The sequence below is a fragment of the Xenia sp. Carnegie-2017 genome, unplaced genomic scaffold, assembly GCF_021976095.1.
Source record: "Xenia sp. Carnegie-2017 unplaced genomic scaffold, XeniaSp_v1 HiC_scaffold_4, whole genome shotgun sequence".
Lineage (NCBI taxonomy): Eukaryota > Metazoa > Cnidaria > Anthozoa > Malacalcyonacea > Xeniidae > Xenia > Xenia sp. Carnegie-2017.
This window is the reverse complement of record NW_025813504.1, coordinates 4,143,554-4,153,141: the sequence shown is the minus strand read 5'-3', so window position 1 is coordinate 4,153,141 and position 9,588 is coordinate 4,143,554. Positions and strand designations below refer to the sequence as shown.

Genomic DNA, 9,588 nt, shown 5'->3' with positions numbered 1-9,588 from the left:
TTAAGTACAACGTCAAAGATTACTCAATATTTTTCATGACATCAAATTTGTAAATTCCTGGAAATCCCTTGACTCAGAATTTTCTAAGAGTTAGAGAGCATTTTATAGCATGTGTTGTTTTTTTTTATGTAGTCTCGGACTGGTTAAGATGTATGTGAAATGGAAGCGTGGAAGTAAAGATGAATATGTAAAAAAACACTCTTCAAGATAACTAAATATACACATCAAGCTTAATTTCAATGCATATAGCAACCTTTAACAGCAGTCTAATCTAAAAAATATCTCCATATTATTAAAAAATTTATATAAACCATAAAACCAGGTTCACCATTTCATGTGTTATATATCACGTAATTATAATATATTCTCATTTACATACCCTCAAAATTGTCATCAATAAAAGATAACAATAAACATTTATCTTATAATCTACAATATTGTCAATCCCAGTAAATAAATAAAAGGAAAATAAATGTTAGCTTCCATTTACCTAATAAAGGTTTCTCTTTCTTGATCTTTCCGGATATTTAGATCTCGAGGTACATGTGTACTTTGGTATGAAATGTTATCATCCAGACTTGATACATTCCTGTCACGATTTGGCTCAATTTCGCCAGGATTTAGTGAAATGTCTACAAAACTTGTGGTAGTCTCGTCAATGAAAGCAGTACTTGCATCTACATTCTCGTGAGGACTTCGTGAGTCGTCGCTTTGATCACCATGTCTTTCTTCATGTGAATGCAAACTCGATGAACTATCTCTGTGTTCAACAGGAACAGAACTTTCCAGTGTTGTCACTGACTGACTCTTTCTTCTCTTACAGAGATATTTCAAATAGATTATCAGAACAGCCAAAAGTATCGTCGTCAACGTTAGAGAGATTATCAACGCCATTGGTGTGTTGCTTTCTTGGGTTATGGCCTTGCCATGATTTTTTTCTTGCGTGATATTCTTAGAAATTTTCCCCTCAAAGATGACCACAGTATCTTTTTCATCTTTGTCTGCAAATCATTAAAAATACGTAAGCAACATGTGTGTAGGGAATTCCCCCTTTTCTTATGCGTGTCCACTGTCTGTTAATAGTTAACGTAGTCTTCATTTCTTCATGAAATTTTTTCGGTGTGCATGTGTAAATAATTCGTATTATTCTTTATGAAATTCGAAATTAATGTATTTTTTACTAGTAATAAAGTCGAATGTACTTTAAATATGTAGGCGTTGAACAAAAATCTGTTGAATCATGGTCATTTTATGATTTTACGAGCATTTTTCAAAATTTAATTCGTTTCAAAAAGTTTTGATGGAATCAGAATCTGTTCTTTGTGACGATTATGATAACAAAATTAAACTCTTACCTGACTTACAACTTGTCAAACAAACATCAGTATTATCAACTTCAGCACAGTTAGATGAGGGGTTGACGGGACAGTCAACACAATCGTTAAGAAAAGTGCTCAGATATTGACCATCTGGGCAACATGATGCCCAAGGAAGGACCAAGAACAGGATAAATATTACGCCTCTTGTGTTCATCGTCTCGTTTTGCTGATCAAGCGATGACTAAGGCAAATGATGTATGAACAAGAAATTATTTAAGCGATGTATTAAAATAACCTCCTATTAAAATCTCATGAGGTAATCAAACAAAAATAGGATCTGTTGTGCGTAGAATATAGTCAGCAAAATAGTTTCAAAAGAATGAATCAGCAATAATTTCAAAAGTCTGATAAATTGTCATTTTATGTGATAGATCTTCAAAACTTTTAGGAATATACTCATATATATAAGTATACTCTAATTCGTTTTAGATACTTGTGTATTTTCACGTGTTAAATGCTATTTTCTGTTGGAAATAATTAAATATATATAAATACTATGAGCACCTACCTTCTTGAAATTTTTATGGTTATATGGCGTTAAGATTTTGAATTCTTCCCAATAATTTACCAAAGTGAATACCAACTATCTGTTTGTGTTAATTCGATGGAGACAGGATACTTTTATCTTTATACATTTTAGTACTCTTCTCCAATATTCTTTTGAGGCATTATACATTAATGATGGTGAATTTGAATTCCTCCCATGTACGACGCTATTTGCGTACAACTATCTCCGCCTCGGTTAATTTAAACGGGTCATAGCCTTTTTATATTTATAAATTCTCGAGCACTTCTCTGATGTTTTATTGAAGGCATTATACATGAATCATTGTGAATTCCTCCCATGACACTACGAGCATACTGTCTGTCTGTGTTAATTCGAAAGAGTCATAATACTTTTATCGTTACATATATTCTCGATTCTCGAAAATTTCTCCAATGCTCCATTGAAAATATTATACACCTATGAACGATTGAATGAAATTAAAGATGAATGTCTAAATAAGCTTTATTTCTCGTGATTGGAGTTATTTTTTCGCTCTTAAATTAAGCGTTCCATTTTTCCACACATTATTGTGGTAGAATATATTCACATTTTTTACATATTTAAATCCCACGCAATTAAATTTATCTTCTTGTCAGTATGTTTGCAGACTGTATATGTTTCCACTTAACCATTGTAAAGAATCATAAAGAAATAGTTCAATCGACTCTTTCCAAATAACATTGACTTCTTCATTGAGAGTTAAATGCGTAAAAAGTATCTCTGCAAATTCATCACTTAACAAAGAGTTTTTGTGCGATAGCAGAATTGATAATGCAAATTGCATAATGGCATTCTAGGAATGTGTAATATATGCGTAAATAGTAGATCAAATAAATGGGTTGCTCATTCTATTTCAAAACAAAAACATCAGTCGATATACCCCTCGAAGTATACTTCCATACATAAATATAAAAAAGATGAATGATTAAATGCAACAGGAAGAATAAGAACTGAAGAAATATTTACCATGTTGCAAATTAAGGAACAATTGAAATCATTTTGAAAACAACGTTTCTTTTTTATATTTTTTCTTACTTAAATATGCGTCCACTAGCCACTTGGGTACGTTGAATCTCAAGACATCACGTGAACAATCAAAATTTAACATGTGCTTGCATATCAATTTTTTCCCATTTCATGGGATTTTTCTTGTTTCTTTTGTTGTTTCCTGAAAGGAATTGAAATAGCTTTCCTCTCACGGTGTATGTACAAATGGTCATTAAATAAAGAAGCAGAACTGTGTGTGAGGTTTGACTGTGAAGTGCTATACGCTAACCCAAATAAAAGGCAAGTTGTTGACATATGTTGGCGGTGTGCTCGTGTTTCCAGTATAATTGTGCCGATAGCCTAATGGTAACCAATTGTTAAACTGCGGTGTGTCTGCGCTCAATTTTTTTTTATCTAGCATTAATTTTTTTCAACTAAAAACAACTTCTTTCCTTTTTTCAAACTACTCATTAGGCAGGATTTATCGAATATTGCACAATATTTACGAACGATAACCGTAACTCTTTTACTGTTTCAACTAGTTCACCCATATCTGAATTGCTATTACAAACATTTTCGCATTTTTCAGGGGTTTTGCATTTGCAATCTACCATTTTCAGGGCAAAATTATCCATATCGGAGAAATGTATTGTTGGACTTGACAAAACATTCCTTGCAATCAGGCAGACTGGTGGAATTTTCACATGTAAATAATGGCCGCCGTAAACTTGACTATGAGCAATTTGAATGTCACGAAGTTTCCATTTTTGCACATTAAAATACAATATCGAGAAGCTGGAGCTGCAGACCTAACAGTTTCGTCAAAAATTTTTTGTCCTGCTTAAAGGAATGCAAACTTACAAACACTGTTGTCCGGAAAAGTTTGACTGCAAAAGATAAGGTATCAATTATGTTTATTTGAATGGTTTTGAGCATATATACTCGAGTCTTGAAGTCTCAAAATACAATAAAATCCCTGCCCATATCATAATTCCGCTTATCTTCTCTCAATTACATTGCAGGACCATTATTGCCTCCTTATTATGCTTATCAACTTCAATTGAGGGGGAACGACAGAGAGTGAATGTATCTACACAAGATTTGTGTGAAATGTTAGAAGTAGTCCAGAACGTGCTAACAAGATTGGACACAATATCTAACCCAGATGAAATTGATTGTTTAAGGATAATATGATCAAAACCATAGTTATCAGCCTCTGTCTCGATGTTTGGAATTGCCAAACACGGCTTATAACTGCCTTAATGAGGTAACTGCGACTGCATATTCACCATGTGAAACACGAAGTCGTGGGCTACCTTCAATCGATGTTAACAAAGAAAAAGTTAGCTTTCTTCTTGAGCAAAATTTTAAAGTGGCTGAAATTAGCCGAATCACAGGAGTCGAAAAACGGATGCTGGAAATTAGAATTAAATCACTTGGCTTGACTTGCAGTGGTGCTAGTTATTTGAAAATACTGAAAAGCTCGTGGCATCTGCTTTAACTCCTTCCCCATTAATGACCGAATAGCTTATTCCTATTTCAAATAAAAATAGGAGGAATACTAAATAAATGAAAACGTACAATAAGATCTTCTTCTCACTATCTTGCATTTATCTTCTTCCCAACAAGTGATTTCATTCTCATTTCCAGCGTCCGTTTTCCGACTCCTGTGATTCGGCTAATTTCAGCCACTTTAAAGCTTTTGTTGTCGTGCCACACTACATTTAAATAGTAGAATTTACTACATCGAATATACATATACACTACCACTGACGTCACAAACCCTTTGGCCGCAAAATTTTAAAAATGAAAAATTTCCATTCGTTCGATATTTATGACAATTCTTTATTAGAAATGGAAGCATTACGTGAGGTTCTTGCATGTTGCAGATTACGTAATTGGAGTTATTCCTTACTAGAGTAGGAGCAAAAAAAGCAGCACATAATAACTGTCCATCTTCCAGGAAGATTTTAACCTAGTTGGAAATAAAAATTTACAAACTATCATATGATGCATGACTGCAAGTTATAATTTCTAAAGTAGTCATTTCGTTACTTACTCTTGACTTAATTTCTTACTAATTATCCCCAAAAATAAAAGTGCCTTTCTTAACAGTAATTTACACAGTGTCGTTGTTTTAAAAGAAAGTATATTACAGCAAATGACGATCACGAAATAAATTTAATTTACCAAAAATTTCGCAAAATGAGCTGTTCGTGTTTTTTTTAAAAGATGCAGACATTGACGTTGATACTTGATACCGTCGGCTTATCTTACTGAGCGATAATTCTTTAAAAGAATATTGAAATACACTTTCATTCTCGCCTTTTTTCAATTGAGGAGTTTGCAAGGTAGAAGACAAGCAAGGAGCAAAAGTTGTCTAAACAATTGAACTAGATAGATGGAAGGCTACCTCAGTCGATATTTGGATGCCAGTAGCGCCCAGTCTTTCCGCGAAATGTAAACACACGGCCAACAGTTGCGAACGAAAAAATAACTTGCACAAATCCTTTTTGTTTTTATTTGGCGAACGAAATTTTTCAAATGACACTTAACATAAAGCATACACAATTTTTCGGCAATTAAATTTTTTAAATGAAGCGAAAGCCAACCATTACTAGAAGGCATTTTCATTTGCTAGTATTTTTAGATAACGGCTGAAAGGGAAAGAAGCAAATGACTTTTCTAAGAAGCTTTCTTCTTTCATTAGCTGCGTAGCAAAAGTTTTAAAACCTCTAAACCAAATCTTCACTTCTAGTTGAGCAACATGGACGAAACTCCCATTTTCATCGATTTAGACCTGGAGAACTGGATGCAACATCAGAAAGGATAGGCTACAAAATTGGTTAGGAGATTTTTCCAGAGCTCATATATGGTGTTTACGTGTTTAAAGATGCATTGAACAAAGTGGAGCTTAATTTGGAATGCCATTAGGAAAAAGTTTCTTAATGAACGTGTATGAGTAAGAAGATAATGACCCTGAAATTTTACGTATTTTTGAGAAATAACTCATTTTGTGGTAGTATTATATAGTCTGAAAGGAAAGAAAACGTGCTCTCGTAAGGATGTTATTTCAGTATGTCTCATATCATGTTTCATATATGAAGCATGATGCAACAAGAAAAAGACGGAAGAAGAGCAAAAGGTAAGGTAGAATTTAAAAACTTGGGGTCTTGATATGTTGTTACGGATTGTTTTAAAATGTATATCCTAACAATATAATTTAAACATTTAAAGAAAGTGTTGCTGTGCATTTAACAGCATTTACATTCTCCATAAACATTGAAAACTGAAACACGTTTAAACTATATTATTGAAGCAAAATTCTGTTTAGCCGGAAAAATTTCGACTACATATGACTTTCTAAAGAAGCCATTTCAATACGTTCCTGCTCGTTGTCTTTATGAGACTCCAAAGATCGTGTTGCGTCACTAATAGCAAGTACAAAACTTCTTTGAATCTCATGATGATGTTCAGATTCCTCGTTATTTTGTACAGCAGGTAACGAGCCACTTGTGCTTTCTCTTTCGGCTCTGGTTGTCGATGGCTCATGGGTATTAACATGTTCTGAAGATTCATCATCATTTTCTAACAAACGACTTTGGTTTCCCCCTTCTGTACTCGTCGGCACATTGATATCAGTATGTTTTTTCGAGCGTTTACATTGGTAGTATATTATACAAGCCAATATAGCAGCTGTCAACACCGCGGACAAAACTCCCAAAATTATTATCACCTTCCCAATACTATTGCTGTCATCTGTCTGACAAAAAGATCACTTGTATCAATTGCTAAATACTATTTGCGCATCAATGAAAATAATACCCACGTGATTCCACTACCTTTTAATTTCAATAATATCAACTTTTAAAGACATTAATGATTGATGTCTAGCATTTTTATAAACATCACGCAAGTACTGTCACAAGAAGATATTAATTTGTCGTCTCACAGAAGTGCTGAATACTCAACATTAAGCCAAGCGGTACTTGTTCTTTGTTAAAGTACAGAATATCAGTTTTAAAACTTGTATTGAATCCGACTGGACAAAACAGAACTAAAATTCAATAAAACGTTATGTATTAAGAAGTATAATTCGTACCTGAACGGCCAATGCAGTTCAATCTACATGATTCTGCATTTTCACCTTCTTTTGAGCAACTAGAAGGGTCTAGTGGGCAATCCAGACAATCGTCCAAAAAATTATTTTTATATTGGCCTTTTGGGCAACTTATTGTGCCATGAAAAAACATGTAAAAGAAGATGAACGACGCTGACGTTCTTACTGTCATTTTTGATGTCAAGTGTTTGAATATAAGTTGCTTGATGCAACATTGTATTGAAGAATATTTGCATAAATTAATTAGTGCTGACAAATTTCGTGGGCGGTTGAAAATAGGGAGTTAGAAATTTTATAAAGCTAATAGAAATGACCTCGCTGAATCTGTGATAAGCCAGCGAAATGGTTTCGCTAATTTTCTATTTGGTCTTTGGCATGGGACGTTTAGTGTAAACATTAAATTTAGGTTTGTTAATTGCCAGAAAACAAATTCATTATTTTCAACGCCCAAAAAAGGGGAATTACCACTGTAACCATCACAGCCTGAGAGAACACCTGCAATAAGGAACGACTATGACGGAATGTCTAAATGTGCTTCATATTTGGTGCTCTACACACAGTTGGAATTGCGTGCCTGTATTTCCGGTTAAGTTCAAAGCTGCATTTTTATGGTTTGATGAGGTCAAATTGTGTGCTTTGACAAGGTTTCCAGAACATCATTTTTCAGAGTCTTTAATTAATTACTTCAAATGAACGTGAGTATTTTCTAATTAATGATCGCAAAAACCAAATATCAAATATTCAAACAAAATATCAAGTGGGGTTTTCCCTTGAATGGTTCACTTATAAAGACCTTTTTATTCTAGTGTTTTGACAAATTAAAGAACTTTTTTATACATCAAATTCGGTAAACTCTTTTACATCATACACTGTAGAACAAAATACTGGTAGAATCACAATGTTTTAACTGAGTATACATTTACTAGTACATATTTAACAAAATGCTGTAGGGTTTCCATTATTCCACATACTTTTCTACTCGTTGCTCTTAAGGCAGATCAAAATAGAAGTAGACCCAGCGTTGGAAAAATGAATTTCAACAGCCTATTTTCACCAGAATTTATAAACTTGACAATGTTATAAAGCTATTTTGAATTTAAATTAGAACGAAACTTATTTTTCGTAACATTTGAATCAGTTACTGGTCCGTAGTATTGCTTGAATTAGGTGAGAATATGCTGGAATGTTCCCTTCCACTGTCATGATTTTCAGGAGATTCACCGTTTTCTTCTTCAAGAGTGCCAGTAACAAAAACGTCGTTCTCCTCTTGGATGCCAAATTTCTTACAACGTCTTTTCATGCGTCTGTACATCAAACAAGAAACTGCTACAGCCAAGATAAAAACTAGTGCCAACGGCAATGAAATCACTAAAGCCAGTAGCAATGACCTGTCATATTTGACGTCACCTAAGATGAAAAAGATTCTTTGTGTCAAATTGGGAATCCCCAAAGGTTTGAAATACTAAAATATGATAAAAAATGAATACGACAATTTAAGACATTTGTAAGATATCACCATCGTACTTGACAAATATTACACTAACTTTGTCACACAAAATACAACATATAACTCGGCATGAGATTAGGTGCTGTATGATCATTATTCGTGGTAAAAGAGTTGTATGTAATATGCATTTTTAAAAAGTTGTTTATTCATGATTGGTTCTCACCTGATTGTTTGATGCATTTTACTCTGCAAGATTGTGCACTTTCATCTACTTCGGAGCAACTGGAAGTGTCCTGGGGACAATCCAAGCAAGTATCAAGGAATCTGTCATAATATTTGTCATTGGGACAGCTTATTGTAACATGTAGAAACACGTACATTAACATTATTGAAACTTCCCTCTTTGTCTTCAACGCCATCATAACTCGTATTCGTATTTATGAAGCATTATTTTCATAATGACGTACTCTTTGCCAAGAGAGTCGAGTTAACACACGTAGCAGTGTGCCTAACTGTATTATCAACTTTAACTTCATTTATAACTCATTACCTATAGACAAGAAAAAAGGGAAAAACAAATCCAAGGGAATGATTGCCTGACTACAGGCGTAGGCGGGGGGAATGACTGTGGGAGTGACTGGGTGGCATCTGTAGAATGATAAAGGGAGCGGCATGCAAATTACAAAAAATTGTTGGGTACAGCCCCAAACTTAGGGGAAACCCCATTCATTTTACAAAACTCCATTTATGGGAAACCCCATTCATGTTACAAAAACTAATGTAAAACCAATAATAGGTAATGAAACTGACTCTAAGAAACAAATCAGACTTAGAAAAGTGAATGATTTCATGAAAAGAAAGCGGTCAGAGGATACTGTCTCTGCTAAACAGAATAGACTTGAGAAAGATAGACTGTCTAAACGACAGAAAAGGTCAGGTGAAACTGACTTTGAACGGCAATGTATACTTGATAGAAAAAAATAGTCAGCTAATACACACCAGCAATAACGTAAAACAATCATAACTTTTACAGGATTAATCAAAAAAATGTTATATTATCCCCTTCTTTTGGAACATTTAATTCTGCTCCCTGAAATAAAACATTCCT

At 33.8% G+C, this 9,588-nt stretch overlaps 3 protein-coding genes across 5 annotated transcripts; all 3 read right to left on the bottom strand.

Moving 5' to 3' along the window:
* Positions 1 to 234: 234 nt before the first annotated feature.
* LOC124455526 lies at positions 235 to 2,066 on the bottom strand. 2 transcript variants are annotated; one of them, XR_006951893.1, is made up of 3 exons: positions 1,888 to 2,066; positions 1,356 to 1,560; positions 235 to 1,001 (listed from the first exon to the last, which is right to left on the bottom strand). XR_006951893.1 is itself a non-coding variant. In XM_047006160.1 (2 exons), exons 1-2 carry the CDS (start codon positions 1,531 to 1,533, stop codon positions 487 to 489), a joined length of 693 nt encoding a protein of 230 aa, XP_046862116.1. In that variant the 5' UTR covers positions 1,534 to 1,578; the 3' UTR covers positions 235 to 486. The 2 variants fall into 2 exon arrangements, 1 of the variants encoding a protein (XP_046862116.1); XM_047006160.1 differs by lacking the exon at positions 1,888 to 2,066 and having other exon boundaries at positions 1,356 to 1,578.
* A 4,041-nt stretch (positions 2,067 to 6,107) lies between these two features.
* Positions 6,108 to 7,215, bottom strand: LOC124455527. 2 transcript variants are annotated; one of them, XR_006951894.1, is made up of 2 exons: positions 7,016 to 7,215; positions 6,108 to 6,676 (listed from the first exon to the last, which is right to left on the bottom strand). XR_006951894.1 is itself a non-coding variant. In XM_047006161.1 (2 exons), exons 1-2 carry the CDS (start codon positions 7,203 to 7,205, stop codon positions 6,263 to 6,265), a joined length of 600 nt encoding a protein of 199 aa, XP_046862117.1. In that variant the 5' UTR covers positions 7,206 to 7,215; the 3' UTR covers positions 6,108 to 6,262. The 2 variants fall into 2 exon arrangements, 1 of the variants encoding a protein (XP_046862117.1); XM_047006161.1 differs by having other exon boundaries at positions 6,108 to 6,672.
* Positions 7,216 to 7,811: 596 nt separating this feature from the next.
* LOC124455927 lies at positions 7,812 to 9,409 on the bottom strand. Its single transcript, XM_047006541.1, has 2 exons — positions 8,704 to 9,409; positions 7,812 to 8,440 (listed from the first exon to the last, which is right to left on the bottom strand). The coding sequence occupies exons 1-2, from the start codon at positions 8,900 to 8,902 to the stop codon at positions 8,172 to 8,174; spliced, it is 468 nt and encodes a 155-aa protein (XP_046862497.1). The 5' UTR covers positions 8,903 to 9,409; the 3' UTR covers positions 7,812 to 8,171.
* Positions 9,410 to 9,588: the final 179 nt, after the last annotated feature.

What these genes read in the sequence shown, in the direction of transcription:
- LOC124455526 (XM_047006160.1), bottom strand. Translation starts at nt 1,533, where the DNA reads ATGAACACAAGAGGCGTAATATTTATCCTGTTCTTGGTCCTTCCTTGG. An exon ending in TTTGACAAGTTGTAAGTCAG is followed by an intron (nt 1,002 to 1,355) that starts GTAAGAGTTTAA and finishes AATGATTTGCAG; the next exon opens with ACAAAGATGAAAAAGATACT.
- LOC124455527 (XM_047006161.1), bottom strand. Translation starts at nt 7,205, where the DNA reads ATGACAGTAAGAACGTCAGCGTCGTTCATCTTCTTTTACATGTTTTTT. An exon ending in GAACTGCATTGGCCGTTCAG is followed by an intron (nt 6,673 to 7,015) that starts GTACGAATTATA and finishes TTTGTCAGACAG; the next exon opens with ATGACAGCAATAGTATTGGG.
- LOC124455927 (XM_047006541.1), bottom strand. Translation starts at nt 8,902, where the DNA reads ATGATGGCGTTGAAGACAAAGAGGGAAGTTTCAATAATGTTAATGTAC. An exon ending in AAAATGCATCAAACAATCAG is followed by an intron (nt 8,441 to 8,703) that starts GTGAGAACCAAT and finishes TTTTCATCTTAG; the next exon opens with GTGACGTCAAATATGACAGG.